At 40.1% G+C, this 27,546-nt stretch overlaps 3 protein-coding genes across 3 annotated transcripts; 1 reads left to right on the top strand and 2 right to left on the bottom strand.

Moving 5' to 3' along the window:
- Positions 1-350: 350 nt before the first annotated feature.
- Positions 351-3,465, top strand: LOC103365183 (serine protease 23-like). The gene is made up of 2 exons (XM_008292549.1): positions 351-670; positions 1,404-3,465. Exons 1-2 carry the CDS (start codon positions 645-647, stop codon positions 2,596-2,598), a joined length of 1,221 nt encoding a protein of 406 aa, XP_008290771.1. The 5' UTR covers positions 351-644; the 3' UTR covers positions 2,599-3,465.
- A 480-nt stretch (positions 3,466-3,945) lies between these two features.
- Positions 3,946-16,576, bottom strand: tmem39a (transmembrane protein 39A). Its single transcript, XM_008292550.1, has 9 exons — positions 16,333-16,576; positions 12,408-12,621; positions 11,781-12,003; positions 11,023-11,106; positions 10,729-10,883; positions 8,575-8,932; positions 8,242-8,429; positions 8,031-8,151; positions 3,946-7,537 (listed from the first exon to the last, which is right to left on the bottom strand). Exons 2-9 carry the CDS (start codon positions 12,518-12,520, stop codon positions 7,298-7,300), a joined length of 1,482 nt encoding a protein of 493 aa, XP_008290772.1. The 5' UTR covers positions 12,521-12,621; positions 16,333-16,576; the 3' UTR covers positions 3,946-7,297.
- A 2,578-nt stretch (positions 16,577-19,154) lies between these two features.
- Positions 19,155-27,251, bottom strand: LOC103365182 (immunoglobulin-like domain-containing receptor 1). Its single transcript, XM_008292548.1, has 9 exons — positions 27,002-27,251; positions 25,461-25,631; positions 24,034-24,183; positions 23,349-23,468; positions 23,008-23,154; positions 22,526-22,648; positions 22,226-22,407; positions 20,312-20,899; positions 19,155-20,131 (listed from the first exon to the last, which is right to left on the bottom strand). The coding sequence occupies exons 1-9, from the start codon at positions 27,045-27,047 to the stop codon at positions 20,093-20,095; spliced, it is 1,566 nt and encodes a 521-aa protein (XP_008290770.1). The 5' UTR covers positions 27,048-27,251; the 3' UTR covers positions 19,155-20,092.
- Between the last annotated feature and the right edge of the window lie 295 nt (positions 27,252-27,546).

The following is a 27,546-nucleotide window of genomic DNA, read 5'->3' as shown; positions in this document are numbered from 1 at the left end:
AGAAATTTTTCACAACCTGGAATCTCACATTGTTCTAATTAACAACTTATAAGTGATGAAATGTGCGCATGTTCTTTGTTGCATAAATCACTGTAGCTGTGACTGAACCCCCCTGACATGCCTAACTATGGTTCTGGCAAAGTAAGATCTGTTAAATCTGATGTCTGGGAAAATGCATGATCACAAACAAAGCTGGATGAATTCACTGATAAAGGAAATTGCCATTAGAAACAGCTCTAAAGTAGCCTCATAAAACCTGCAATAGAGCTAAACCTGTTTAACCTTAACACTGAGGACCTACCCAGCAGCAGTGATGTGATAAGTCACATGACCGTGCGGGGGTCAGAAACACTCCTCGTCTGCGGATGACACACTTTGAGCTCCGGCAGACAGGAGATCTCCTCCTCCAGCAGCGCACAATGATCCAACTCCTCCGCTGTCGACCCGGCTGCTTCTTTTGGACGACTCCAGGCTGTCACGGATCAACTCAAGTCAGCAGTTCTTGAGAAGAGAAGTCAAAGGGGACGACTGGTGTCTATTTACAGCAGGAAATCAGTCGAACTTCTTTCTTAGGCTCTGTGTGCTCTGAATTGAGGGGCTTTCCCTCCGTGTTCAGCCGACAGCTCACCTGCAGACGCCAGACCATGCGCTCCCGGGCTGCGCTCCCCCGGTAAGTCAGCTCTGCGTCGGGTTTGTCCGTGCGTAAAGCAGGAGCGGATTTGCGGATACATGACCCAGTTGGGTTGCAAACATTTGTACAAAGCAAAGTTATAAAGTGGAGAAATAATTGACTGTACTGTTAACATTTCAGTGATGCAGCAGTAAATGAAATTAATAAAAAATTTGTTCTAAATATGGTCTTTCACTTCTGTAAGAGTTGCAAGAAACAGGATGCCAATTTAGGATTTTGACATTTTCCATCAACTCTCCATAACAATGCTGGATATTGTATTCAGGAGATGAAGTCAGAGGAGAGGGTGTGAGGTTGCCTACAAAACTGCAGTTTGTATCACCCCTAACCCATTTACAAAAAACAGTCTGTTTCCAGTTCAGCAAAATGTTATTCAGCCATTTTTGCAGGCTTCAGGCCGATCCCTCAGGCCACTTTAGGAATTTTCCACCAGAGCCTGATCTTTGCCTTGTTTGTCATATTTGCAGCATTAAAAACAGCGGAAGGTTTCGGCTGCCAAATTCCAGCATAGATAAAATTCTTCAACTTGAAATACTCTCCCTCAGCTCCCATGCATGGTATAAATGCATGATGCTGGCTTTAGGAATGAGGATGTTTGATCAGGGTTCCAGGCATCCGGTCACGTTTAACAACTTGTGAAAAACTTGTGTCTGGCAAATTTCATCTGTTCGTCACAGTTGTTTACTTGGTCTCTCATTCCATCCATCCACAGGTTTCCCGCCCTCCTGTTTCTCCTTGTCCTTTCACCTGTTTCTTCCTCCTCCTCCTCCTCCTCCTCCCGACCTCAGTGGGTTCTGCAGCGTGTCCCAGTGGTCCTCCCCCAGCAGACAGAGACTCGACCGGCCCCTCACTTTCTTACTCAGGCCCGCTTGGATGTCAGCTCCCCCTGTGACCCAGAATGCCACAAGAAAGCCCCTCGCCCGAGCTACTGGGACCTGCGAAGTCTCCTGGCCTATGAGACCCTCCACTCTGATGGTCAGCTCACTGAGACCGCGATCGGGATCTATGGCTACAACCCCAGTTCTAACACCAGTCCAGCCTACCCCTCCGGGCCATCCGAAAAGGCTAAGAGGTCACATGTAAGGAGAAAGCGACAGATCTTTGGCCATGATGGGCGTTTTAGCATCGCCGGGCAGGACTTCCTGCTGAAATATCCATTCTCAGTGGCTGTCAAACTGTCCACTGGGTGTTCTGGTACACTGGTGGGAGACCGCCACGTTCTCACAGCTGCTCATTGTGTTCATGATGGTAAAAACTACGTGAAGGGAGCCCAGAAGCTCCGGGTTGGATTTTTAAAACCCAAGCAACGAGATGCACAGCATTCTTCCTTTTACCTTCCTTCCAACTTTACCAACCACGTTGAAGGTGGCCCTGCTCCCTACGCCCCACCCACCAATGACAAAATGAAGTTCCAGTGGATCAGGGCCAAGCGCACCCATGTTCCAAAAGGATGGATTAAAGGGAACGCCAATGACATTGGGATGGACTACGACTACGCTTTGCTTGAACTCAAGAAGGCCCACAAACGCCGCCACATGAAGTTAGGAGTCAGTCCTCCGGCTCAGAGGCTGCCTGGTCGACGGGTTCACTTCTCAGGATTTGATAATGACCGTCCAGGACAGCTGGTGTATCGGTTCTGTCGGGCCGGTGAGGAGACGTCCGACCTGTTGTACCAGCACTGTGATGCTCAACCCGGGGCCAGCGGCTCAGGAGTCTACGCCCGGATGTGGGACGGACGGCGTCGTCGCTGGGAGCGGAAGGTGATAGGTGTGTTTTCCGGGCATCAGTGGGTGGAGCGACAAGGGGCGTCTCAGGAATTTAATGTAGCGGTGAGAATCACGCCTCTCAAATACGCTCAGATCTGCTACTGGATAAAAGGAAACTTTGTGGACTGCAGAGAAGGATGAGGAGAATGCGGATCAAACAGGGGTGAAGCTACAAAACCGCCAACCAACTACACATTGTTCTGGAATATTTGAAACACAAGAAGCCACACTTTTCAGCTCACTACCTGTAGCACTGACAAAATGTCAATATAAATATCTAAATTTTGTTTGACTCCCCTGTTCTCAGATGCCAATATCAGTACAGATGAGACACAAATCCAGCAATGGATGCTAAATTATGTGAACATGGCATTTTGTTTTTGTGTAATTTGTATCTTCACTTACATTTCCAAAATATGAAAAAGGTTCTGCTTCTTGAAACCTTCATCTGGATAACCAAGTTATCTTCAAGCACCTCCATTCTGGAAATATGGAATGATGGAGTAAGACAGAGAGAGACCGTTTCTCTACTCATTATAGCCTTTTTTTTTATTGAGCTAATACTAAAGATTGCACTGTTAAAACTTTTTCTACTGAAAATGGTGTTTGCGGATGAATGTACAAGTCAGCTACCAAAGTTGCCCACTGTTTCTTTCCAAACTCTTCTCTCTGTGGACACACTAGTCATCTACAAGCATAGTGTACTAAAGTTAAAATGAAAAAAAAGTTTTGAAAGAGTATTCAACTTGTTATACAGGTTGGTGCTTAATGACTGCATTTGTCTCCTGCCAAGGGTGCGGATTTCTGGTTCCATGAAGCATCATTTGTTGAATGTTCTTTATTGCTTAGTGCCATCTGGTGGCTACATAAAACACTGCAGGTGTCCACAATAAGCATTATGCCAACTTTGCCTAGGCTTACATAAGCACTTTTTACTTTCTCTTATTTGTGATGTTTCTTAAACGGAAAGCTGTGGTGGATTTGATGAAATATATGCTTTGAAAAAGGCAAGTGTGTCACATATTTCTTCGACTTTTGCTCACACAACATATCTTAGTGCACAGAAATCAACACAATATCAGTTTAAACACCATTTGTTTTATTTCAGATGTCAAAAAGAATATTCAGAAATGCTGTGGGGAAACTGAACACTATAAAAAGCCGAAATGTGAGGACCAGCTCCCCTGATTTCTCCAGCACCGACACACTAAACAACAGATTAGACTAGGAGTCTGAAAATAGATCCAGGGATATGGCACATTACAAAAAAGAAAAAAAAATGCAAATGGATTTTTACTTGTAAGTCAATAAGCCACAGATCATCATCATCATTTCCACTTTTATCATCTCTAAATTTTATGTAGGCTCAAGGATGATCAAGTACACTTCAGGGCAATGCAATTAAGAGGTCATGAATTTAAATCTTTCTGAGTCTCTTTCCTCATTTCTCCTCTTTAGTTGTTATTTTATTGGTTTCACAAACCCAAATGAAGCAGAGTGAATGTTTTATTGGAGCAAAGACTTATCATTCAAGTAAGAACAGACATAGAAGCAGGATTTAAAGCAAACCTTAAATTGTCTCATTCCTGTGTTACTGAGATAAGGTCTCAAGAGTCAAAGTTAATGTAACACTACAACCATTCAAAACTGATATTCCAGTGATGGTATCCAATTGTAGGCCAGTGCTATTAACTACAAAAACATGTCACCTCAAGTTAACAACACAATTCAAAATTTGCTACATTCAAGTGGAAAATGACTGAAAACACAACATAAGCACCAAAGAACTGACTTGAGGATTAAGTTTGCAGACAAAGCGGCACGTGTCTGGCATTTGAGTTTAATCAAAGCCTCCTCAGACTTGTCCAAATGAACTCATCGGTTTCTTCTCTCTCATGAACACAACTCAAAACTTGACTGAAGCAGTTAATGTGAAAGTCACGACAGCAAAAGGAAATATTGACTCTCAGATTTTCTCAGATAAAACAAGCCCTCTGTTCATGTTTTATGGATTTCTGTCTGAAATCAGGACAGTTAATCAGGCCCTGACACTAATCCTTAACACTGCCTGAAGTTTTCTGTGGATTTGGTAGAGAGGAGGCTGATGAAGACAAAACCACTGAAGGGTGAAGATGTTCACCAAGGGTGACTGAACAGAAAGGCAACAGCATGCAAGGCAACCTGCTTTTAACACCATTTTGGTAACTGAGAATACATGAACCGGTAATGAGGTGACACATGCAGTCTTTTCCCTCCAGCTGTCACCACCGTTTGATTTTGCATTCATCACCCGTGAACATGTCACTGCTAAACATCCTCTGCTGTCACATCCATATGAGAGCGTGATGACAACATTTGCACTGGAACAAGGGTTAGGTCCTGGGATGTACCAGCAGGGAACTTTAGCCACATTCGTTTTGTTATCTGCATCCAGGCCACAAAGACATAAACCTGATGTGACATAGTCCTAAATCTCAGTATGGTTTAAACATTCAGGGTTAAAAAAAAATTTAGCCCAACCGAAGTCCAAGCTTGTCACATACTGCTGCTTTGTACGTTTAAATGCACTGGGTATAGTTTAGGGCTATTTTTTTTTAACGCACAGGGTTGTCAGGCCTATAAAGATCTGTCAACAGATGAAATAGCCACAATGGGTTCCTTGGTGTTTGCTCCTACAAAGTAAACAGTGAGTGATGACAGTTAGCTATTTGATCGAAGTGAAAAATAATAGTCTGACACAGGACACAAACTTCCGCTTCCTTGGTGCAAGTTCTGTGACTTATACAGTCTCCTTATGAGGCTCTTTTAAACTGGAAAAAAGAAACACATATTGGAATCAAATATTGATGCAGGTGACACTGACACCAAAGGAGAGGATCTGTGTATCTCTCAGATGCCAGCAGCAAAGCAGCAGTATCTGACAACCTGGTAATAAAAAAAAAAGGTTGAATAAAAACTGACTGGAAGAACTTTAAAAGCACAACGTTTTTCGCTATATTATAGCAGGAAGATTTCAGCATGTCAAAATAACTTTCGACTTTATTCACCATCTGCTTACAGCAGCAGTTATTCAAATTTTACTTTTTAAGTAACTACAACCAGGACCAGCAAGGCTTAATTTTTACCTCGACTGTATATGAAAGATGTACATATCCGTCACAACATCACTCATTGCTTTATGGACTGTCGTTTTGAAGCCTCAAGTTTCGAATTTGGCTGTTGCCATTTTCATGTTCTAAAACCTGATGATGAGCAAATGGTGGATCTGACTGAGAACTCAAGGATACTACTCACATCCATACAGCAGCGACTTGTCGAACGCAAGGTAGCCATGCTCTCAAGCACACCCTGCTTTATCCTCCATTTTATTATAAAAGTTTTCCATAACTTCGAATGAACACCATGTATTGAACAACACTCACATATTTACTGAGGTAATAAATCAAGAAAGATGTGGCAACATTTTCTAATAGACTAACATACAAACAGACCTGCCCCCTGCTGGCCATTTGTGTAAGTCACTTTTCAGCCTCAGAGGATACTTCCATCTTTACATATAGTCTAAGATTTTTACATTTTTGGGTGTGATTTGAGTTTAAGGAATCCAATAGTGTCTGCTTCTTCAGATAGCCAATGATGTAAACCAAGCAGACACTGATAGTAAAAGACATGAATAAGGTGAGTAAGAAGAAAACGGCAGTCTCTGCATTAGCAGAAGACAGGAGAACCTTATGTGTTTTTTTCCTACAGAGTAATTTCAGGTCAGTCTGTTGCAAAGTTTCACCTCCCTGGTTGGTGGAAAAAAAAAAATCAAAAAATCATACTGAGACTGCTTAAAGGAATAGATCGTAAATGTGAGTAATTCCCTCAACTTTTTGTGTACAACCAGCTGTTAGCTTAGCTTAAGGGAGGAAACAGGGAAAAAGCTAGCGCGACCCTGGTCAAATCTGTTTAAGCAAACAGTCACAAAATCCACTGACAAGGACCTCTAAGTCTAATTCGTTAATGTGATATATCTTGCTGTTAAAAAACTAAAAAGCAGAAATGACAATTTGGTGTTTTATGATGGGTTATGTGCAGGACTGTTTCTTTGTTATCCTCTGCCGATTGGTCAAATAATTGTTGTTTTTACAATTTGAAAATACAACATGTTAATCAGTGAGCTTTCGAGGTGCTGGTCAGTAGATTTTTCAAGGCTAACCGTTTGTGGTCTTTAATCTAAGATTGAGAAATGAGTGGCACTGATCCCCTCATCACTGCCCAAAAGAAGATAAGCACATTTTACGAAATGACAACCTATTTCTTTAACAGAAGGGACAGTTAGCATTAATTGCTGCACCAATGCTGAAATTATCAAATCATCCTGCAACCCCAAACAGCGATTGGTTCCAGATTTAAGATTCAAGGCAAAGTAGAATATGGGACAATCAGAATTCAGGATCTCAGGCACGACTCCATCCTCTCCTCTGAATTGCTCATCTGGTCTAACTGTCAGAGGCCAAGTCCACTCTGTGATTGGCCTCCTGCACTTAAAATATCTTTGGTGAAAGTCACCTCCTGGCATTCCCCGACTTCCCTGACGCCTAGCAATAACATAACACAAAATGCTAATGTCGTCAGCGTGGTAATGCCCGGTGTAACTCGAAATAGTATACAAAATAAAAATATTCTTTTAAATAGGTAAATATAAACATTGCATTAAAAATAGAACCGTATCAAAACACAATTATGAGTTCACAGTCTGTCCCTTAACCTCCGAGTGTCTTCCACATTACCAGACCTCCAGCCATCTCCTCTCCACATCCAGAGTTTGTATTTGAGGTCTCGCTGTGCCGAGCCTTTACTGCGACTTCAGCCCCAAACTGTTGGAGGGCAGAGGATAGGAATAGGCTTTGCCCAGTACAATGCGGTCTCGGAGTAGTTTAAAAAGGACATAGTAGTTGCAGAAGAGAATAAGGCCCAGAGACAGTGTGTGGTTCCAGCGCTCAGAGCGCAACAGAGAGTATAACTGGTACAAAACCACACTGGACTCAATCCAGATCAGCAGGTTGAGGATCCGCAATGGCTTGTGGAACAGGAACTGCAAAAGCAACAGAAAAAATCGGAAATAAACAAACCCACATGATGTTAAGATGTTAATATCGTTTTATTCACTGTGATAAAGAGTGGGTTCAGAGAACAGAGGGGATGTCTTTGTTTAATTTTAGATGTTTCTTAGTTAAAATGACACATCACAGTTCTTTCAGTGTCTGTGTTGTATCTTTGTAGCTACTGTAGCTCAAATGTTTGGTTATATTCATGAGCAAACACTCATCAGCTGCAGTGAAGCTTCAGAGCCTGGAAGTACAGCATAAGCCATTGCTGCAGAAATATAAATCCAGCTTAAGTATAATTTCTGCTGATGTTAGCAGTCTTTATTTTAGGTGAGATGGTGCATTTTTGACACTGCAGAAATTGCAGCAAACCAACTCTAAGCTGTGTAGTCTGTGGTAATGTTGTATTATATTGTAAAAGTGTCATTATTCCGTTCTCCACAAGTTATGACCATGTGATAAAAAATAAAAAATACTCACATAAAACCTTGCATGGGAGACATCAGAGGGCAGAGCGACATTATAGGGTCCGACTGCCTTATATAGACATCGACTGTGTCGTACCAGCACCCCCTGAGGCCAAATGGTACTTTCTGACCACCTGAAAAATGTCAACGATGCAGTTACACACAAACCATTAAAGTCATTTTTGAATCTGTGAAAAGATGTGAAAGACAAAAGGGACACTCACACATGCTGAGGTGCGTTGCTGTATGAGCCATGCTCCAGTTTCTGCCAGCGGCCCAGGTGAGCCGCCGACCGATGAAGCAAGTCGCAGTAGCTGGGAGGCAGCAGCTGGCTCATGAGCATCACAAATGCATTGATCCACACCATGATGAGGTGCTCACATGACCAGCGCATGTCATAGTATTGAGTGCTCTGTTGGAGAAAAGTGAAAAAGATCAGCAGGACACTAACACAACTGTAAACAACATGGATGGTAATAAAGTGACAGTGGGACACGAATATATGCAAGTGTCTTCATTCCAACAACACAATCTTCCATAAAATGACCGATACACACCTTGACAAAGCAGAGAGGCAGGAAGGCTACGTAGTATGCACTGAACAGCGAGTTGAACAGCACTTCCTTTATTCGCCGGTTGAAGTCGCTCTTTAGCTCCTCCACCTCGGCCCGAATCAGTTCTGGTGTGTGCGAGTGTGTGTGTGGTGGGCAGGTGTGAGTAGGCATGTGTGGGGGGCTGGAAAACTGCTCTCTGAGGTTCTCCCGTAACAGGAAGAGGAAGTCACGTGGGCGAAAGAACGGGGTCTCTGTTAGGTCGGTCTGCTGGTGGTCGGCTGGGTAATCGCAGTCGGCCGGTGCAGTTTGACTTTTCCCTCCCTCCTGATGGAAACAGCACAGCGGGACGTACACACCAAATCTGACGTGGAGGGAGAACAGTGAGTTAACGAGGAAAAGAAAAAAAATCTAAAACTAGCATTGTGGTTTAGTTTTTCAATGATGGCAGGATGCGAGGGAGAAGCATGATGTGAAAACATCATGCATTATTAAAATGGTGAGACACATTAGAGGAGGGTGGGTCCACAACTTCCATTTCCATTACCACATACATTAGGAAAAAATGAATAAATAAACAAACATGCTCCACAGCATGACAGTATCACTGTGAATGACCAGACTAACTAATAGCTTTGTGAATAATTTGTTTTGAAAGTCATGTTTTTGTCTAGAAAGCAACTCAATAGTTTACAATAAACACAAAATCAAATTCATTAGTTTTTCATAGTGAAAAGTTGAGGTTTTTCTTTGATCACTACAAGCAAATGGAATGGAGTGGTTTGTGTATGGAAGTAATCTGACCTTTATGGCACATTTGCACAATCTAAACACATAGAAATCAGACTGAAATAAACTGTTAAGACATCTTTTTAAGACTATGATGCCACGCACAACAGGAAAACTGAAGAAAAACAATGTGTTCCTGTCAGGCAGGTGTTAATGTGACAGTCATGATAATCAAAGTACTGCTGTTTGTGTCTCACAGAAATTTTTCACATATGTTAGCAAATTACACTTCAATAAGTCAACACCATAGTTCCACCTCAACTATACATGTAGTGTGTGAGGGAGAACTAAAGCATCAATACACTCAGATAAAATGTGTGTCAGACTCCAGCCAACCCAATTCCCCCTCATCTTTATAATGTTGGGAACAGGTGCTGCACCGACAATTTCTGTAACTCAAAACTGACTTTCTAACATTTGCACGCACTACACAAAGTTCAGTGTGCTGAGGTGAAAAGATAAGCAGGGTTTAACTCTCTGAACCCAAAGCAGTTTCTGGGCATTTTTTGCTCCTCTCACGTGTTTATTTACTGTGAGCTTGTTTTTCACTGCAACATGTATGGAATCAACATGTACAACATTTGTTAGAGTGCCCACAATGCTGGAAAAAATGGTGGGTGGATGTACATACTATGGATATCTGACTATTAGATGTGTTTCCATCCTTGTCTCCTAATTGCTCTGTGTAAGCACAACCTACAGTTAAGTCTAGTTCAGATGGAAAGTCCCTGAATTTTTGTCACATGACTGCTGGTCACAGCCACATGGTTAAACGGCTTCTTAGTTCGGTCGAGCAGCACAGAATCGTTTTGTTTTTTGAGAGATCTTGTTAGTACACATGGTTTATGTTTGGCCATTTTTTTTTTTTTTTAAATGAGGCATGTACGACAAAGTAATTTTGATGAAATATTGTCATTTTAAGCTTAAAGCTGGGTTGTTTTTTCTACCAATACTGAAAGTAAGAATTGATTAGTTCAAAGACTGCAAAAAAAAAAAAAATCAATAATCTGATGGTTCCACTGGTACAGCTTCTTGCTATGATATATAGTGTAATTTTGAATAGTTTTAAACAATAACATGCTGTTCAGAGTTGTAAACTACTCTCTCACTGTTATTACATTCATTTGTAAAATCAGTTCATTTTTCGGAGGCAAGCAAATGTAACACTATGAATGTCTTTTAGTACAGACAGTGAAAAGGCGCGCACCGTTATCAACATTTGTTTGATTTGTGTGTAACTTTCTGCTGATGGACAGCTTTTTGTCCTACCTTCAAGTGCAGTGGTTCAGAACAGATATAAATACTTGTGCTTTGAGGCAACCTGATCAAGCATAACCTGGCCTTTAAAGGGTGGTGTGTTGAAAAACTCACGGGTATCCCAGGAAGAGGAGGTTGAGCACAGAGTGGTTTTTGCAGAGGTTAACCAGCGTCCAGCAGAGCACCCAGCCACACATGGTCAGCAGGCTGAGCCGTGCTGCAATGAGGACCACGTAGCGGAACAAAGATCCCCCGCTGCTCTGAGACACCTGGACGAGACAGACGACAGAATAACTCACAGATATTGCAGAGACTGAGGCACCAACAACGTCATAATGAGGGTTTAGTTCCCACAGGGGCTGCAGTGTGTTAGCTGATCATATATACAGATCAGGTTTGTGTGTTTACCTCTGAAACAATTGTCCAAACAAGCCTCCTGGCCAACATGACTGTGATGAAGATAGCCAGGTGGTAGTCCATTAGATGGAAGTTCTGTAGTGAGGGCAAACGAAAGCTATCATTCGTTTTCCATGGGGACATTGTTGAACCTCTCAATAAAAATTTGTTTTGAGCTCTAAATTAAAATAAGCATGAATGTCTAGTTTTAAGTAGCAAAATCACCAAAAAAACACTAAAAACCTGCACATGCTGTTACTTTGAAGAAAAGATATTTTAGGTGAAGGTTTATAGTTTTGATGTTCTGAATTTGTACTATCCAAAAGTTGTGTTTTGTGCAACAAAAAGATACTGCTCATTGTCATTTGTATTTAATAAGGTCTCAATCAGAGCAAAGACTGTTTCCAATAATCGAAAGAGAAAGAGGAAAGTGACACAAAGCTACTAATTTAAAGCTGTTACACAAAGTAAGAAACAAAGCAAGAAAAAAATTCACAAATATATGTATGAAATTTATTTACATAATAAAGCAATGAAGCTTCATAATGGTTTTACAATCTGATTCTACTTTTAATATTCAAAATGCAATTTAAAAGACTTTTAGTGAGAAAAAAAAAAAATTATTCAACCTTGTTTTTGAATACCAAGCTTAGGTATAAGGAGGATTTTTTTTGTTTTCTTTTTAAACTAAACTAAAAAGAAAGCGGCAATGACTGTCAGAAGCAACACTACTGATGGGTGTGTGTGTGTGTGTGTGTGTGTGTTCTTACTAGCGAGGTAGAGGCAGCGGGGTGGCTGTATGGGTACCACCAGACCGTCCTGTAGATGTTGATGTACTGGACAAACAAGGCCACCAGCAAATAAAGAAAGAGGAGGAACTCAAACAGCAGGCTGCTGTCCAACGGCAGCTCTGGGATCCTTGAGTGACGAACCGGCTCCGGAGTAATGAGGGCTGACAGAGGCGGGGCAGACAAACCCACCGAGTTACTGCTCCTGGAAGAACATACATAAAAGTACCCACTCTCGTAAACAGAGATATCAGAGGAAAAGTACCTATGAGACCCAACATTAATCTCTTTATTGTAAATACTACCACAATACAATTGATTAAATATATTTATAGGGCATTCTAACTGTTTTAAAAGGATGAGGACTAATAAAGATGTACAGTGTAACTGTGCAGACCAAAAACTGTAATTACAAATGAAAAAACAGACAATTTACATTATTTATCACTAGTACTATATGACTGATTCAAGCAAAAAATAAATAAATCTTTGACAGCAACACTACATCTACAACTGTACAACTTTTTCACAACATCCTGAACAACACAATCCAAGGCAATACGTTCAACAACAAACTCCTGTTTACAGGAGCTCTGCATGTGCACGCACCTGTTCCTGAGGCCAGTACCATTGCCGAGGTTGCCTCCAACCAGAGTCTGCAGGGACGGCAGAGCGGAGCGACTTAGCTGCTGTCTGCTGGGACCCCTGCGACCTCCTGGCATGGTCGCCAGTTACCGTGGCAACCACGGACGGCGCCCACCAACCAAAAGCCTCTGGGACTCCTTCCCTTCTCCTCAACAAGCCACCATGTACAGCCAGGCCTCTGTGGAGCAAACCGACAAACAGGACAAAGTTTTAACAAGTAACAGTAAACAGAATCTTAAAAAACAAAAAAAACAAAACATAACTCTGGTAGAGTCGAGAACCAACAAATGTGAGGTCTAATCAACATCCCGATCAGCAACATCCTGTAGCCAGATAAAGTACAATTAAAGGATAGATTTGTTCTAAGGTATTTACTTCTCTGTGCACATGATGAGTAAACAGTAGTGAAGGTAATTAAGGAAAGATTATTGAAGAACTGTACAGAAGCTCTGGTTAATCAATGAGCTGATTCTCAGTTCTTTTTATTTGTTCCCTTTACTGATTTTATTTATTTAACATCCCCACCTGTTTTCTTAATCTACTAGCATAATGACAAACCGCTACATGGAAGGGAAAACTACTTGTGCTGTGGATTCCAGAATATTTTGCTTTGGGGCATCTTCAAAAATAGATGTGTTTGACCTTTTTATGCTTTTCTTTTTACCCATTTTACTATGAAGGAGTGTGACTCACTCTAATGGTACATTCTTACAGTATTTGTAATAATTGTCATATTCAACTTTGCAACTTGAACAAACTAAACTTCAGGTTAGCTGCCTGCAATACCAAACATTTTACACTTGTTCTTAAAAAGCAACCGTGATCTGTTATCAGCATGACAATCTGTCACATATTAAAACACATTTTATTAGATAAACCAAGACTAATTTGTGATGTTTAGTGTATTTTCTGGATTGAGTATGTAAAAATGACACACCTTTGCTGGTCCTCTTAGCCATCTATACACGAGGGACTGGTATTTTTTGGGTGCTGTACTGTTTGCTGGGCAAAACGAAAAAGCTTTTGTTCAAATTGTTTAAGAGAGGTGTCAGATGTGATTGTTTTAAGGGTAGTTTATAGCTGCTCTTTATGTTGGAGTCTAATACAACAAAAAAAGACACCACACACCACCCTGTATGATGCAGTAAAAGCTCCAGCACAAACTACAGCCTCTAAAATGACTTTGTTTGCTCAACACTTCTTTTGAACATAAACTTAACATTCTAACCTTCATGAAGGTTGGATTTATTGCAGTACTGTTGAAGTAGACTGCATTAGCTTAAGCTAAGTGCACCAAATAATCTGGTATAGCAGGCTGAATGAGGTAATTAGCCATCTCCTGATGATGTCACATCATAGAAATAGTTTCTCATATTGTCACTGCTACTAGATCAGACAACCATCCCAAAGGCTTGCTGGTGGCAACACTCCTGGTTTCTGTCAAACCACTGCTTAGCAATGCAAACAGAGCCATCACCAATCTACAACTACCCAGAGAATCAAACCTGCTCATATGCACGTCTACTTCCTTAAGCTCATGCTGGGAAACAGTCGCCTTGGGGTGTTTGCAGAGGCAAATCTAAATCCTCTATCTAAAACAAGTCTTCACGTTTTCATTCAACTGTTGACACATCTTTGAAGCCAAAGCTGTCAGCAGATTATTAAATACTGAAACTACGATCCCATCTGCCCGAACATCTTCTCAACTCCCAGCCTACAAGAACAAATGTATTTGCATGATTTCTAAATGCTAATAATAGGCAGAGAAGCACAGATGTATCTAATAACGCTGATGATGACTCATCTTCATTTTAGACATGCCAGTGAGCCAGCAGGAACAATACTCTGAAGCAACGAGATGAAATGCAGTCATAGTTCTGTTTGTTACTGGTTACACCTGAGCTTCTCCAGCTTGGACGTCAGATAATCTGCTGACACAAACACCAATCAGCTGTCAGTCTGTGTCACAGCGACATCTGAAAACTTATAGTCCCGAGATGCAAAATGTACTTATAAAGATGACGACTGAATATTTGTCTGGTAACTTTACATCACTTTGTTAGTTTTTACAACAAACATATATGCTTTATTCAAGTTGTTTTTTTGTTTTGCTTTGTTTTAAATTAAGGCACTCCGTCGTTCAACGGCACAACTGGTATCAACCGAATAAGTGGCTGACTGAAAAAATGAAGTGGCGACTATTTTGATCATCAGTGTAGATAATTTACTAACTCAAAATGACTAAACCCAGTTCCAAATTCTGAACTTTTGATTCCTTATTCGGGTTCATTGTCACTGTAAGATGAATGTTTCAAGGTTTTAAGCTTGTTCGGAAAAAAAGAAAGCACTATGACACCATTTCAAACTTTTGAAACTTGTGGGCTTTTCTCAAGATTTTCTGATACTTAATTGAGCATATAATCACTGAATTAAAGAGAGTAAATGGCAGATGAATTGACAATAATCATTAGGTGTAGCCAAATTACGTTTAAAGCTATAGTGCTTCTTTACTTAACCTGGACAAGATCTAAATGAAAAAGAATTATATCGTTAAGTCCTGTCATTAATATATGACATCTAACATGTATGTAGATTTTTGCATCCAGATTTTTTTTAAAGTTAATGCTCATGACAAATTGATTTATTGCAACTAGGACTTTAAAATATATGAAATTGTACAAGTAGAAGGTCTTGTGCAAACATCCCGATGTTGAGTTGAAAGAATAAGTCACAAAAATAATTCCAAACTACAAAAACCAAAAGGAAATTCAGAGACAGATATTTTGGTCATATAAATAATTCTTTAGATAAATTTCTAACTTAACTTAATTTCCAATCAGTTCCAACTTCTCAAATATGACAATTTGCTGCTGTTCTATGGTAGTAAAGCAAAAATATTTGAGGATTTTAACACAAAACAAGATATTTGAAAACACACCACCTTAACTCAGGAGAGTTGTGCACATTTTTACTACTTTTCTGATATTTTATCACTTCTTAAATGAATTAACTGTATTTAAGTTAAAGTGCTATAAATGACCTTACAGGAAAATGACTGCTCATTAAATTCTGAAACTAATCACCAGATTAATCTACATTAAAATTTATTGTGTTTTGATACTGAAACACAAGCAAAGTCAATGAAGTCTTATCCAAGCAGGTGCGATTGTAATTGAGTTGCATATTTAAGGACAATTTGTCATCTTATCATAATCAGTGACTTAAAAACACAAGTCCTGCACCTTCTTTTAAATCAGCCAGTAACAGGCACTAAACACAAATTAAAGCCAGATAACATCCAGTCTCTGAGCTGTATCAACGTTTCCTTTATGTCGCTGCACCTTATGAAGCTTGATGGAGATGATAATACAGCAGGCTCAGAAGCCAGTGTGTAGATGCAATATTAAACAATATTAGAGCTGAGTCTACAAACAGGAAACAGACGTTAACTACACTCACACAGAGACACGCACCACAAGGGAGCGAAATTACAGTTAAGAATCAAAAGTGAAAACAGGAACTGCAGGCTGCAGAAATTATCTACAATGGAGGGATTGCAGGATGGTGTTTTGCAATTTAGTGGAAGTGCAACACGTTTGTAGTTTTCAACATCAATTTAAAGGTGTGCGTAAACGAAGTCGCTCGTGTTTCTCTGAGGAACGTTTTGTCAGGAGGTGTCTTTTGGGCAGGGACTTGCTAAGACATGCACTAAAGCTGCCTGTGTGAATCATGACATCAGGCAGCGTTGTCATTTTTACACTGCGGAAACTTGGGCGCACACTTTAAAGGGGGCGTCAAAAGCAGAAAGGTGTAAGCGTGTAGCTCGCTGCTAACCCGCACAATCAAACCTGGGTAGTTTAAAAAGCTGCTTAAAGCCGTCGTTACTCACACAACATCGACAACATGCGGGGGGCTGAACTGAACGAGGATGCATCAGTCAGTTGTGTGACGAGTCCAGACAGCACCGAGCATTTTTCCGCCTTCCAGCTTCAATTTCCCCGACTGGACTGATGTAGCGAAGAGCTACGACGGCACCGGCGATGCTGGGGGGTCGCTTTCCCTCCGGCCGAAGACGTAAAACGGCTATAAAAGTTAGCCCAGGGCTGGAGGAGCAACAGTGTAAATGCGTTGCACAGAGACCGACGTGGCAAACCTGAACCGCCTCTCCTCGTGTCGTCATCAGTGCGCGACTCAAATAGGTCCGCTCTGCACAGTCGCAGTTTGACCAAACAAGCTGCTGGTCGGAAGTCAGCGAAGGAACTCAGATTGTTTATATTATTCCAGTTTAGTTGCTTTTAGTAGAGTGTTTCAGGGAGCAGTTTACCAAATGGCCTGGTATACTTTTCTTTTTTTTGGTTTAACCAATGTACTGCTGTACTGGAACGTTTGCACACCTAAATCTACTCCTGTTAGGATCAAAATATTCAGTTCAGCCCTGAAAATAACCAAACTATAGGTTTTTTGGGCAAAACAAATTAACTGCACATTCAAAACTGAATGGAGAACATAGACCCTTTGGCATCATATCTTACAATTAAAAATATGCCATAGTAATGTTAGATCCGGTTCTTTAGTTGGAAGCCCAAGAACAAGCCGGAGAAATCTTCAGTTCTCAGATGCAGAATTTATTTAGGTCACAGGTAAAGTTTTGCAGCGCTGGAATTCAGAGGGACAGAGAGGAATCTCATGTCCAGCTGAACTGAGTGTTTTCGGTTCCAAGTTACAGATATCTTCTTGGGCTGGGCCTGCCCCGAACATAGATAAGATTTAGTTGGCCAGTTACTAGTGGTGTGGACAGGCATCCTTCTGTGCTCTGTCCACGTCCTTGATATTTGGTAAGCAATGTGTGTGGATGTTGTTGGTGCGGCGTGTAGCTAAAGTAACAATCGTATCAAAGAGAAAAGAGGAGTTTCCGCTATCTCCAAGTGTGCAAACCAGTTCTCACTGGCCACATTATTTTCAAGGACATAAGCTCAGTACAAAATGCAAACTCAGAATACATAATAACTTGAAACTTAACTGATTATAAGAGCCATAGGCTTCATGGAAAAATACAGACTCAGAACACATAATAGCTTGAATCATACTTAATTATAACAGTAATGTGTGCATTTGGGGGGAAAAATCTTTAAAATGCTCAAGATCTGTATAACAGCTGGGAAAAGAGCATGAGTTTGAGATTAACCTAATTCACCAACTTTTTTGTGTTTTACAGAGATTAAAAATCAGTTTTGATGCTCTAACATGTGAAATATATACAGCAAATCTAGTCTCAAGCCAAGTAAATGAATGGTAAGTTGTCTAATTTAGCACAGTAGCTGCTTACTTTAGTGGATTATACATATAATATTATGGATGTCAAGGTAATATGCAGCTCGAGATCATTGCCTCACAAGTCAGTAGCAAGTGTCTCTATTATTTACATTACATAGTGCTATACATCTGCGAGCACAGAGTGACTGAGGTTTGGGTGATGCTGCTTGTGGAATGTATTCCATGCTTCCTGAAGTGTTTGGCAAATTTAACAGACATTTTGGGGAACAGTATTGTGTTGTTGGACACGTCAATCCAGAACATCATTTAGTTGTCTTGCTGCACCATGCAGTCTGAAATAATCTTGTGGATTAACTCAATGGTCAGAAGGTTGGTCTGAAAAACTTTTAATCTCCAACAAAACTCCATCCTAATAATTTCACAGTCATGCAATTAATTCTGATTTATAAAAGATTTAATGTTTAGTTTGTCTTTGAGCAGAGTATTTGTGATCTCACAAGAATCCAACCGAACAAGGCAACAATGTAAGTTTTTATCAAAGGGGAAGTATTTCTTACATTTAGTCAAGACTCTCTATTTTAAACTGAGAGAAAATCAGAACATAAGGGGGTCATAACACAACAACTCTGGACAAAACTCAATGAAACAAACAAACAAAAAAAAATCCTTAACTCCATCAAAATATGAAACAAAATGTTTCACAAAATACTAGAAATCTGAAAACACATTAAAAATAAAATACAGCAAAACAAAAAAACACAACAGTAAACAACTTTCAGGGTTTTCTAACAAATAATGGATTATAATGTACGGAAACATAATATGCTCTACCCCTGTTATTTAGCCTCTTTTACATAAACTGTACTTACCTCTGTTTTGTTTTCGTTTTCTTATGCTTTGGGTCTTGTTGGAAATGTGTTACTCTTCACAATATTGTTGACTATTGTTGTGTCAGGCTAACTGTGTTTGGACAACTTAAAAAACAACAACAACAAAAAAACTTCTATTAAGACAAAGTTCAAAGAGGAAAAAAACACCAAAAAGCTTTTTTTTTTTTTTTTTTTTAATTTATTTTACACCCAAAAGGTACAATTTTAATATTATTAATAACACAAACTGACTGTACATTAGAAATTCAGAGGAAAAAAAATCATTAAAAACAGTGGAAGAGACAAAAAAGCTTTTTTTTTTTTTTTTTTTAAATTTATTTTACACCCAAAAGGTACAATTTTAATATTATTAATAACACAAACTGACTGTACATTAGAAATTCAGAGGAAAAAAAATCATTAAAAACAGTGGAAGAGTCAAAAATGTTTTAGGTCAATGTGCATTTCTGAAATATACTATGAAAAGATAAGTTTCTGAAACTGCACTGAAAATATTTTACATTTTCATAACGTGCTAGGATTTGTGTGTGTGTATATATATATATATATATAGAGAGAGAGAGAGAGAGAGATATATATATAAACTACATTTTTGCCTGTAACATTCTTTATATCATTTTATTTCCTACATCAACACCATGTAAATGACTCATTTACACATAGTATTTACAGCTATTGATAAACACTATGTGCAAATGCATAATTCATCTTCAAGGTTTATAGCTTTTTCTAAACAGTGGATCACAGTACACACTTTCCTTCAAAACATTATAAAAACCTAATCCAGCATAATCACTTCAAGATGTACAGGAGATGTGAAAAATAGCAACATATCTACAAAAGTGATAAAAAGCTAAAATCTAATTGCAGCATTCACGTGGGTCTTTTCATATATAATGATTTAATGTAACAACAACTGTAAGTTATTTACTGGTCCTGAGAGTTAATTCTTCATGGTTATTGTTTGATGGCTTTATCACGTTATCAACATCACAAGACTTAACTGCTGCTACCAAATAAATAGAGCTTCACAAGGACAAACATCCCGCCTAAAACCACATAAAAGTAATGTAACTGGAGACTTTTAGGATAACACTTCCCTCTAGTGGTTTGTCAGTGTTAGTATTATGCAGAGTTCTGAACTACAGTTTGCTCAGTGCTCATAGTAAAGACTTGTGGTTTTCTTAAAACAACACCTTCAAAAAAAAACAAAAAAAACTATAGTCTCTTTTATATGTGTTTTTTGCTTTACCAACTGCAAACTTTGAGAGGTATAATTATTCCAAATTTCTGAATCTCTTAATCTCACATTTTGTGAATCCTTCTGTGAGCTTTTCACTTGTGAAAACGTAGTAAAAAAGCTGGTGCATTATTCATGTTAATATTTAAAAATGGCAGCCCTTATAGGTTTACCAGTAGCCAGACAACAAGGCTAGTAAGTTGTGCATGTTCTCTGAAACAGAGGTCACAGTGCAGGTGGAGGGTTCAGATGACGACGCTGGTGCCACCGCGAGAACTCCGGTCCTGAGAGAGACACACTAACTTTAGATTCACTTCACTAGAAATCAGCGCAACTTAGATTTTTAAAAAACAGATTAAAAAATGTTTTTTTAAAAGTGATTTGGAGAATGTGTGTGTTTGACATGATCTAAGTGCATCACCAATGATGTGTGTCCAAACTGTCTAAAGCAGTGATTTTCTTACAGAGTAGCGTTCATTCCTCCGTGTTCCTGGTTTCTGTCCAGGCTCGTACTCTGAGTAGCTGGGAGGTTTGTCAACCCAGCCTCCACCTCCTCTCCTCCCTCCTCCTCCTCCTCTCCTGCTGCTGCCCTCATCATCCGAGCTCCAGGATCCTCTTCTCGACTGGTTTCCTCTGGACCTGCTGTCGAACAAGTCATCCCTGGAGCGGGAACGAGGGCGGTCTGCACTTCCTCGTGCCCTGCTGCGACCCCTCCCGTCCAGCGACTCCTCGCTGTAGCTCCGGGGGAGCCCTCTGGATCTGGGAGGTGAGGGGTAACGCCTCCCCGATGAGCCTCCTCTCTCATCATGGCGGCCAAAGCCACTGCGGCTGCTCTCGCTGGAGCTCGGCGGGCGAGTCTTGGGTGCCGGAGGTGGAATTCTGCCCGGCTGCTGTTCCCTTATTGGTGGAAGTGTGATGACACGACGCTCCATCGGGCCGTCGTCGAGGGCAGAGATCATGCTGGGAGGGCCGGGGGAGAACGGGACGTTGACGGGAATGTGCTGGACAGGAGGTGGCATCTGCTGCATGTGAGGGGGTGGAGGTGGCTGGGACTAATGGGAAAAAGAAGATGACAAAAGTACAGTAAACTTACCTAAATACCACTGTTGTTTATGACATATCATGAAGCAGTCATTTAAAAAACAAAATGTTCTTACTAGCATCTTTACTAGTCTGTGGGGTACATTTTTTCAGATGATGACATTTCAGTGACATTTACAAACATAAGGGCTGTGCACCAACCCCACACTACAACTACACTATGTACTGCTTTGTCAGTTGTAACACAAGAAGTGTTTCAAATGGTAGCTGTTGCCCTAACGGATGTCATCACTCTCCACCGCTTTGGCAAATTTCAGGTGTAGAAAAGCAGAGAAAATATTCTCCTCCAAATATTTCCCTCCCAGTGGTTTATAGCTACTTCAGCTGAAATAAAGAACATTATCATAAGCTGTTATGTGCTACTAAAATAAAACATGAACCTTTATGCCTCAGGATCTTGGTTGCGTACTGCATCAAACCTGTCTTCAATTAGTTTGATTGTTTTAGCTATTTTTTATTATTAACTCAGTCGTACATTGTAAGGGAGCCAGTATACTGTCAAATGATCAGTTTTCTGAAACGGACAGTTCACAAAGCTGTGATTGATCAACTGTGATATGAGAGATGATCCACAACTGGACTGAATCTTCCGAGCTGTTTTTTTTTTTTTTTTTTATCCCTGCTTTGAAGTTGAAAAAGAAAAATAGCTACGCCAGAATGTTGTTTATTGATTACAGCTCTTCTTTCAGGCCAAGTAAGGTTCACCCCAAAAGTCTGTGAGGTTGTTTTTTTTTTTTTTTTTTCTTGAGTTTTTTTTTTTTTTTTTTTTTGCATTCGTCAGTCACCAAACTATTTCTTTCACTTTTCAAATAAACAACTGGAGTATAATACTATGAGTGCCAGCTTGCTGTTCACTCTGGCTTCAAGTGTAGCTGCTTGGAACAAATACTGTCTGAACACTGCTGATTGTTGCTACAATCAGACAAAATGTCTCATAAACAACTTCTGACTGAGTATAAAGTAACTCTAGCTATATCATGACTTCTACCAGCCACCAAATATCTGGTTTTACCTGCTGCCTTCAATGATTTAACACAAAAAAAACACACAATATTATGTTTTCACTCGATTCTCTTAAGTCCCAAAGGTCACAATCCTCATCTTTTTGTACTCCAATTACACAATTTAGCAGTCCCACTGGAAAAACTGCATAAGTGACCTCCAAATAGATGCTAAGATAGCACAGCAAAGTAAACAGGAATGGTGGGTTTACATGTAAACAACCACAACATGACAAAATGCTCCTCTATTTACATAAAAAACATTTGATGACATACCTGTAGCAGAGGACTGTTCACGTCCATCCCTCTCACCTGGTTCTCCAGGTAATCAAGCATGTGATTGGTGTTGGCGGGGGTGTGGTTACCGTGGACACTGGGAGGGGGCATGCTGTAAGCTGAAGACTGAGGAGGAGGGAGGGGCATTGGCTTCAAAGGGACGCTCTTCCCTGAAACTGATCCTGAAGAGACAAAAACAGTCGCACAAAGAAGTCGGTCGATACAAATTTAGAGACCTCCTATAGACACAGTACAGCTATGGCCATTAGCAGACTTGCTTCGGGTTTATGTGTGCGTTACCTGCATAGAGCAGTGGGTTCATCTGGGAGGAAGCGTGGGTCATTGGTGCATACAGCGGCTGTCCTCCCATCCAGGGAGCCATGGCCCTCTGAGCCTCCTTCATCATACGATGCTGCATCACCGCTGAAAGATGAGGACAATACACGCTTTAATATTTATCAATACAGGAAGGTCTTCTTAAAGTAGGCTGCTGATCTGCACTCAGTAAAGGAGGCCTTCTTTAAGCATCAGCTAAAATTTAAAATGCAACTTAATACAGAACAAAGCCTGCATAAGGGATCTTTTCACCAGTATTGACTCTTTTAATGCACATGCAGGCATGTGGGCGTTGTTTTGAGACTCATCCTTCACATTTTCATTTCCAAGTTGCCTTATTGTTTGCTTCTGGCATTTCTTGTAACAAAGGCTGTGAATGTGACGCCTTCATGCAGCCCACAAAGCACCAGCGAGTACAGTTTGCTCTGTCGTCCTTGTGTTTTTACCTTTTTCAGGACAGCAGCACTGCTGTGGGCAGCAGGGACAGCGAACGTAGCAGCAGCATCTCTGAGGGCAGCACTGGCAGCAGCAGATACAGAAGAGCATGATGAGAAGGAGGGCGCCGATGATGATGAACAACACTGTTAGCCAATCTGGGAGAGAACAGAGAGAGAGAGATGGTCAGTGTGCTGTGATCTATGAATCATTCACAGCTACTTCTGTATGTTCTGATGTTAAATATACACTCATGATGCTGTTATTTAGACCTATAATCCTCCACACATCTGAGTTTAAAGTTACAGTTCAATCATAATACTACGTAACAGATTTTTGTTCTGTTTCTTACGGTAGACAATGAGTTTGACTTCTTTGTCATTGTCTCCGGTCGTGTCTCCAGGAGCTTCAACAGCACAAAAGTAGACTCCGTTGTCCCACCACATCACCTCATTGATCACCAGGTCTGCCTCTGTACAAACACACCAACGCACACAGGTGCCATCATTGAAACAGTGGTCAAGTTACCTTTGTAGCAAATTTTAAACAATAAATATGTTGCCTTGTACTCAGCTACAAATCTACACTGGGACTGATGTTTGTGCTGCAGCCTTTTTGTCTTTCAGAAACAATGTTGCTAATCTTCACACCGAGCAAGTGCAATCTTTAAAAGATTTTTAAATACTACCACTGACTTTCATTAGCAGTACATTTGTCAAATATTTTCTCAAATATTGTTCAACTGTTTGGTTGTTCCATAAAATGTATTTTGGCAGAGCCCATAGTGACAACAGTTCAAATTCACAACACAAAAACACACTCACACACAGAGGCCTACAAAACTATAAAACTTTAATAACTGAGAATATTAAATAGATATTAAAGTAATATTCTCTCAATGGACTAATCTGTTAATCTACTGGCTATGTTAGCCTGACTAAAAAGTATGAATAGACAAACTAATTAAAAAATGAGTAAAAGAATGATCAACAAGGACAGTAACAGTTCCGTTCTTCTTCAAATGAAATCACACTCACTGTTTTGGATGGAAATCCTGCGTTCCCGGTATTCTGCTCCCAGTATCGGCTCGCTGCTTCCTCTCTTCTGGACTACAGTTCGAACTGTCCGCTGACGGTCTGGACAGTCGTTTGATGGATCCTGTCCTAACTGCAGTGCAGACTGGTATGCTGTAAAACCAGGAGAAAGCTTTTTATTAAAGCGAGAAATGACAGATGTGTTCTACTACTTAGTATTTTAGGCTGTGAGAGCAGGGGACAGGAATCGAAGTAATTCCCAAACCTTTATTCTTTGTTCTGTTCCTGACAAAGTCTGACATGATGCATAAATAGGTCTGTCAGTGAGTCCAATACTGATACATCTTAACAACTGAGCGATGGACTGAGATTAAGTTGTGTGCAAACATTCAAGATCACAAAAGTATGTGTTGTGTCTTATTTTTTTTATTTTGTTTCATACTTTGTTTTAATGAAATATCTGTCAATCCTATTTCCAAATCTTAACATGTGACCATAAATTGTGTCAGTATGAAGTTCAAAGTTCTCATAGCGCTGCCAGCATGTCTTTATAATCTTAAACCCATTGCAAGTACATCAAAATGTTGCAATTAAACCAAACCAAACAGCTATACATCAGCCTTTATCCTCCATGCAAATACATATAGAGCTTTTTCAACAAGTCCCTTCGCCGTGTATGTTTTTCTTGGTGGTCAAATACACAAGAAATGTGTGAAGTAAAAGGGAGCGTGCATACTCATTGTGTCTATGCTAAAATGACTAGTTTGAGAATTAAGAATTAGAACAAGAAATATAGAAAGTAAAAATCCAAAGACAAAAATATATTGTGTTTAAAACTCATATTTGTCACAACTTTTAGACCAACTATATGATAAATTTTGCACACATCCAACCACAAATGTACAGTGAGCTTGACAAAGCTGAGTAAATACACAGCACAGAGGTCGGAGGAGGGAATTCAGCATCCTTGTGACTTGAGAGACGAGACTTTTCCTTCTAAATCGTATTGTGTTTGACTTATGGCTTCAAGCTGGAACAGTTTTTTTTTTAATTACACGTTATTTCTTTTTTGTTCACAAATTCTTCCTTCATCATCACCAACCAGATGTTTCAAACTGGCAAGAGGATAGTCGGAGCTGCAAAAATAACACCCATCTCAATTTGTAGTAACTTGAATAATTTGGATATTAAGTCTTTAGGTTGATGACGTTTTGGAGGTTTTTCATTCCAGCAATAACCTACACACATGTATCGAACACAATGTCTTTTCTTTAGCAAGTCAGGCTTTTCCCTGCCTTCTCCAATTCAGGTCAAAAGTACAGCTTAGAGAGAATTCCAAAAGTAGTTGAGGCTTTCCACTGCAAATTCACCAGCCTCTCTGAGGCAGAGAGCAACATTTTTCTCTCCCCGCTGTGTGAGTTATCTCATACCAGTGGAGTAGTACTCCAGGACCGGGTCCTTGCAGAAGGACTTGAACCTCCAGGTGACGAGAACATCTTGGAGGTTTGCAGAGGTGGAGAAGTCGCAGCGGAGGATCACTGAGGCGAACAGAGCTGTGCTGCGCTCCTGCTGAGGAACAATCACCTGAATACACAGCGACACTGAGGACAGACAAAACAAACGGTTACATACAGTCCGAGGGGGGAAACAACTGAAATACAAATTTAAGGTACTTATACTTAAGTGTTTTCATTTTACACAACTGTACACTGCCTTCCCACTACAGTTCAGCATTTAAATCTTACTTCCTGCTCCACTATTTTTGAGAAGCTTAGCTACTTTAAAAATGGAAATTTTACACAGTAGGTAAAAAAAAACAACACATTGATAAAGATTAAAACTTTTTGCCACCTTTTTGTCCTCTGATATCCCACAAAAAGCAGTGTAGAGTCAGAGTAACATTTCTGACTTTATAAAATTGCTACCAGCACCATCAAATAGTGTTTTTTTCCCCCTTTAAACCTCTCACATGGTTTCATTTCAATAAATGGGAGTTGGGCAAGAGAGAAAGTCCAGACCCTGTTCCTGGATATTAAACTGTATATGCAATAGTTTAAAGTAGCTCCATCTGCAGCAGCTGTTGTTGCTGACACACTGACGCTTCACTATAAATAATACAGTAACTTAATATATAACAACATATGAACCAGTGAGATTATTTGAAGACCGTATATTGCTGCTAATACTTTTGTACTTCTACTTAAGTAGGATTTCTCTTTCACACTCCTGTATTGGTGTTTTACATATGCAAAGAATCTGAATTCATCGTCCACCACTTCACACGGCAGTTGTGTATTTGTGTGTGTGCTTGGGGGGATGAAACTACCTCATTTGTCCAAAAAAAAAAAAAGAAGATGCAAACAATTGAGAGAAACATGGTTCATTTATTGCCACAAGTCCAGGAAGAAGAGTGCGGCAGGTATGCAGCAATGTATGTGAGGGCTTCTGTTAACCAAGGCGTTCTTTCAAAGTGGCAGAACCAGAAAAACAGGTGCCACAAACAAAGACACAGGAAACAGCTTACTGTGAAACTACCAGCCAAAACACTGAAATGGTAGAGTGAAACCTGTTGAGTTGATCTCAACATGGACAGGTCACAGTGACCATCTTAACCCGACTGGAAAAAAATAATAAAATAAACCATTTGTTATACAGTTTGAAAACATTTCTGGATCACCTTCAACATAGAAGTATAGGTACCCACATTTTTTACATGTTTTTTTTTTATAAAAAGGAATTTAATTAATTCATGAATTCCTAAAGAGACCTTAATTTGTTTAATTATAATAGATTTGAAGGCAGCAATTAGGTTCTGAAACAAGAGATGCTCTTTGTTTCCAGTAAGGAGAAAGTCATGTGATCGATACCTCCGCTTCCACGAGACATTCTAAAAGGCATTCAGCCCCAAAACAAGCTAAGTGGGCCTGTTTTCAACAGACAAGAGACCAGTATGTAAAGAAATGGAAATTACCTTTTAGAAGCGACAGCAGGAGGACTGCTGCTGTGAGTCTCCTCATGATGAGCGAACACCGCAAAAACACAGCGGATAAAAAGCCCAGCAGGCAAAGGTCAACAGTTAAAAAAAAACAAACAAACAAAAACAAATAAATAAGAAATTAAAGTAAAAAAAGAAGCTCAAATGATTTGACTAAACTTGAACCCGGACCGAAGCGAAACCATTCATTGTTTCACGCGCTCGCCTGAAGAGTCTCTTATGTGCTGCTGTTGGGAGACAGAGCTGCTCTGAGGCCACGCCCCCCGAAACAGGTGAGCTCATCCGCAGCCGTGACGTAGACAGGTGGACAGAAAGCCCCACACAGCAGCACGCGACAGGACTGGAGCTCAGCAGCACATCAGTACAATGCTACACGTTGTCTTCACTGGGTTGTTGATTTTTCTTGGGTTGAATTCAAATTTTAACACTGTGATGTTTTTAGAAATTCTCGCTTGTGTGTTTTGGAGCCACAACAGGGGCAGTGAAGTTTGTCAATGAAAATAAATTTGGCATTTGGTATT

Source organism: Stegastes partitus, unplaced genomic scaffold, assembly GCF_000690725.1.
Source record: "Stegastes partitus isolate 25-593 unplaced genomic scaffold, Stegastes_partitus-1.0.2 Scaffold817, whole genome shotgun sequence".
NCBI classification, from domain to species: domain Eukaryota; kingdom Metazoa; phylum Chordata; class Actinopteri; family Pomacentridae; genus Stegastes; species Stegastes partitus.
The sequence above is the reverse complement of the archived record's forward strand: the minus strand, read 5'-3'. Positions and strand labels throughout refer to the sequence as shown.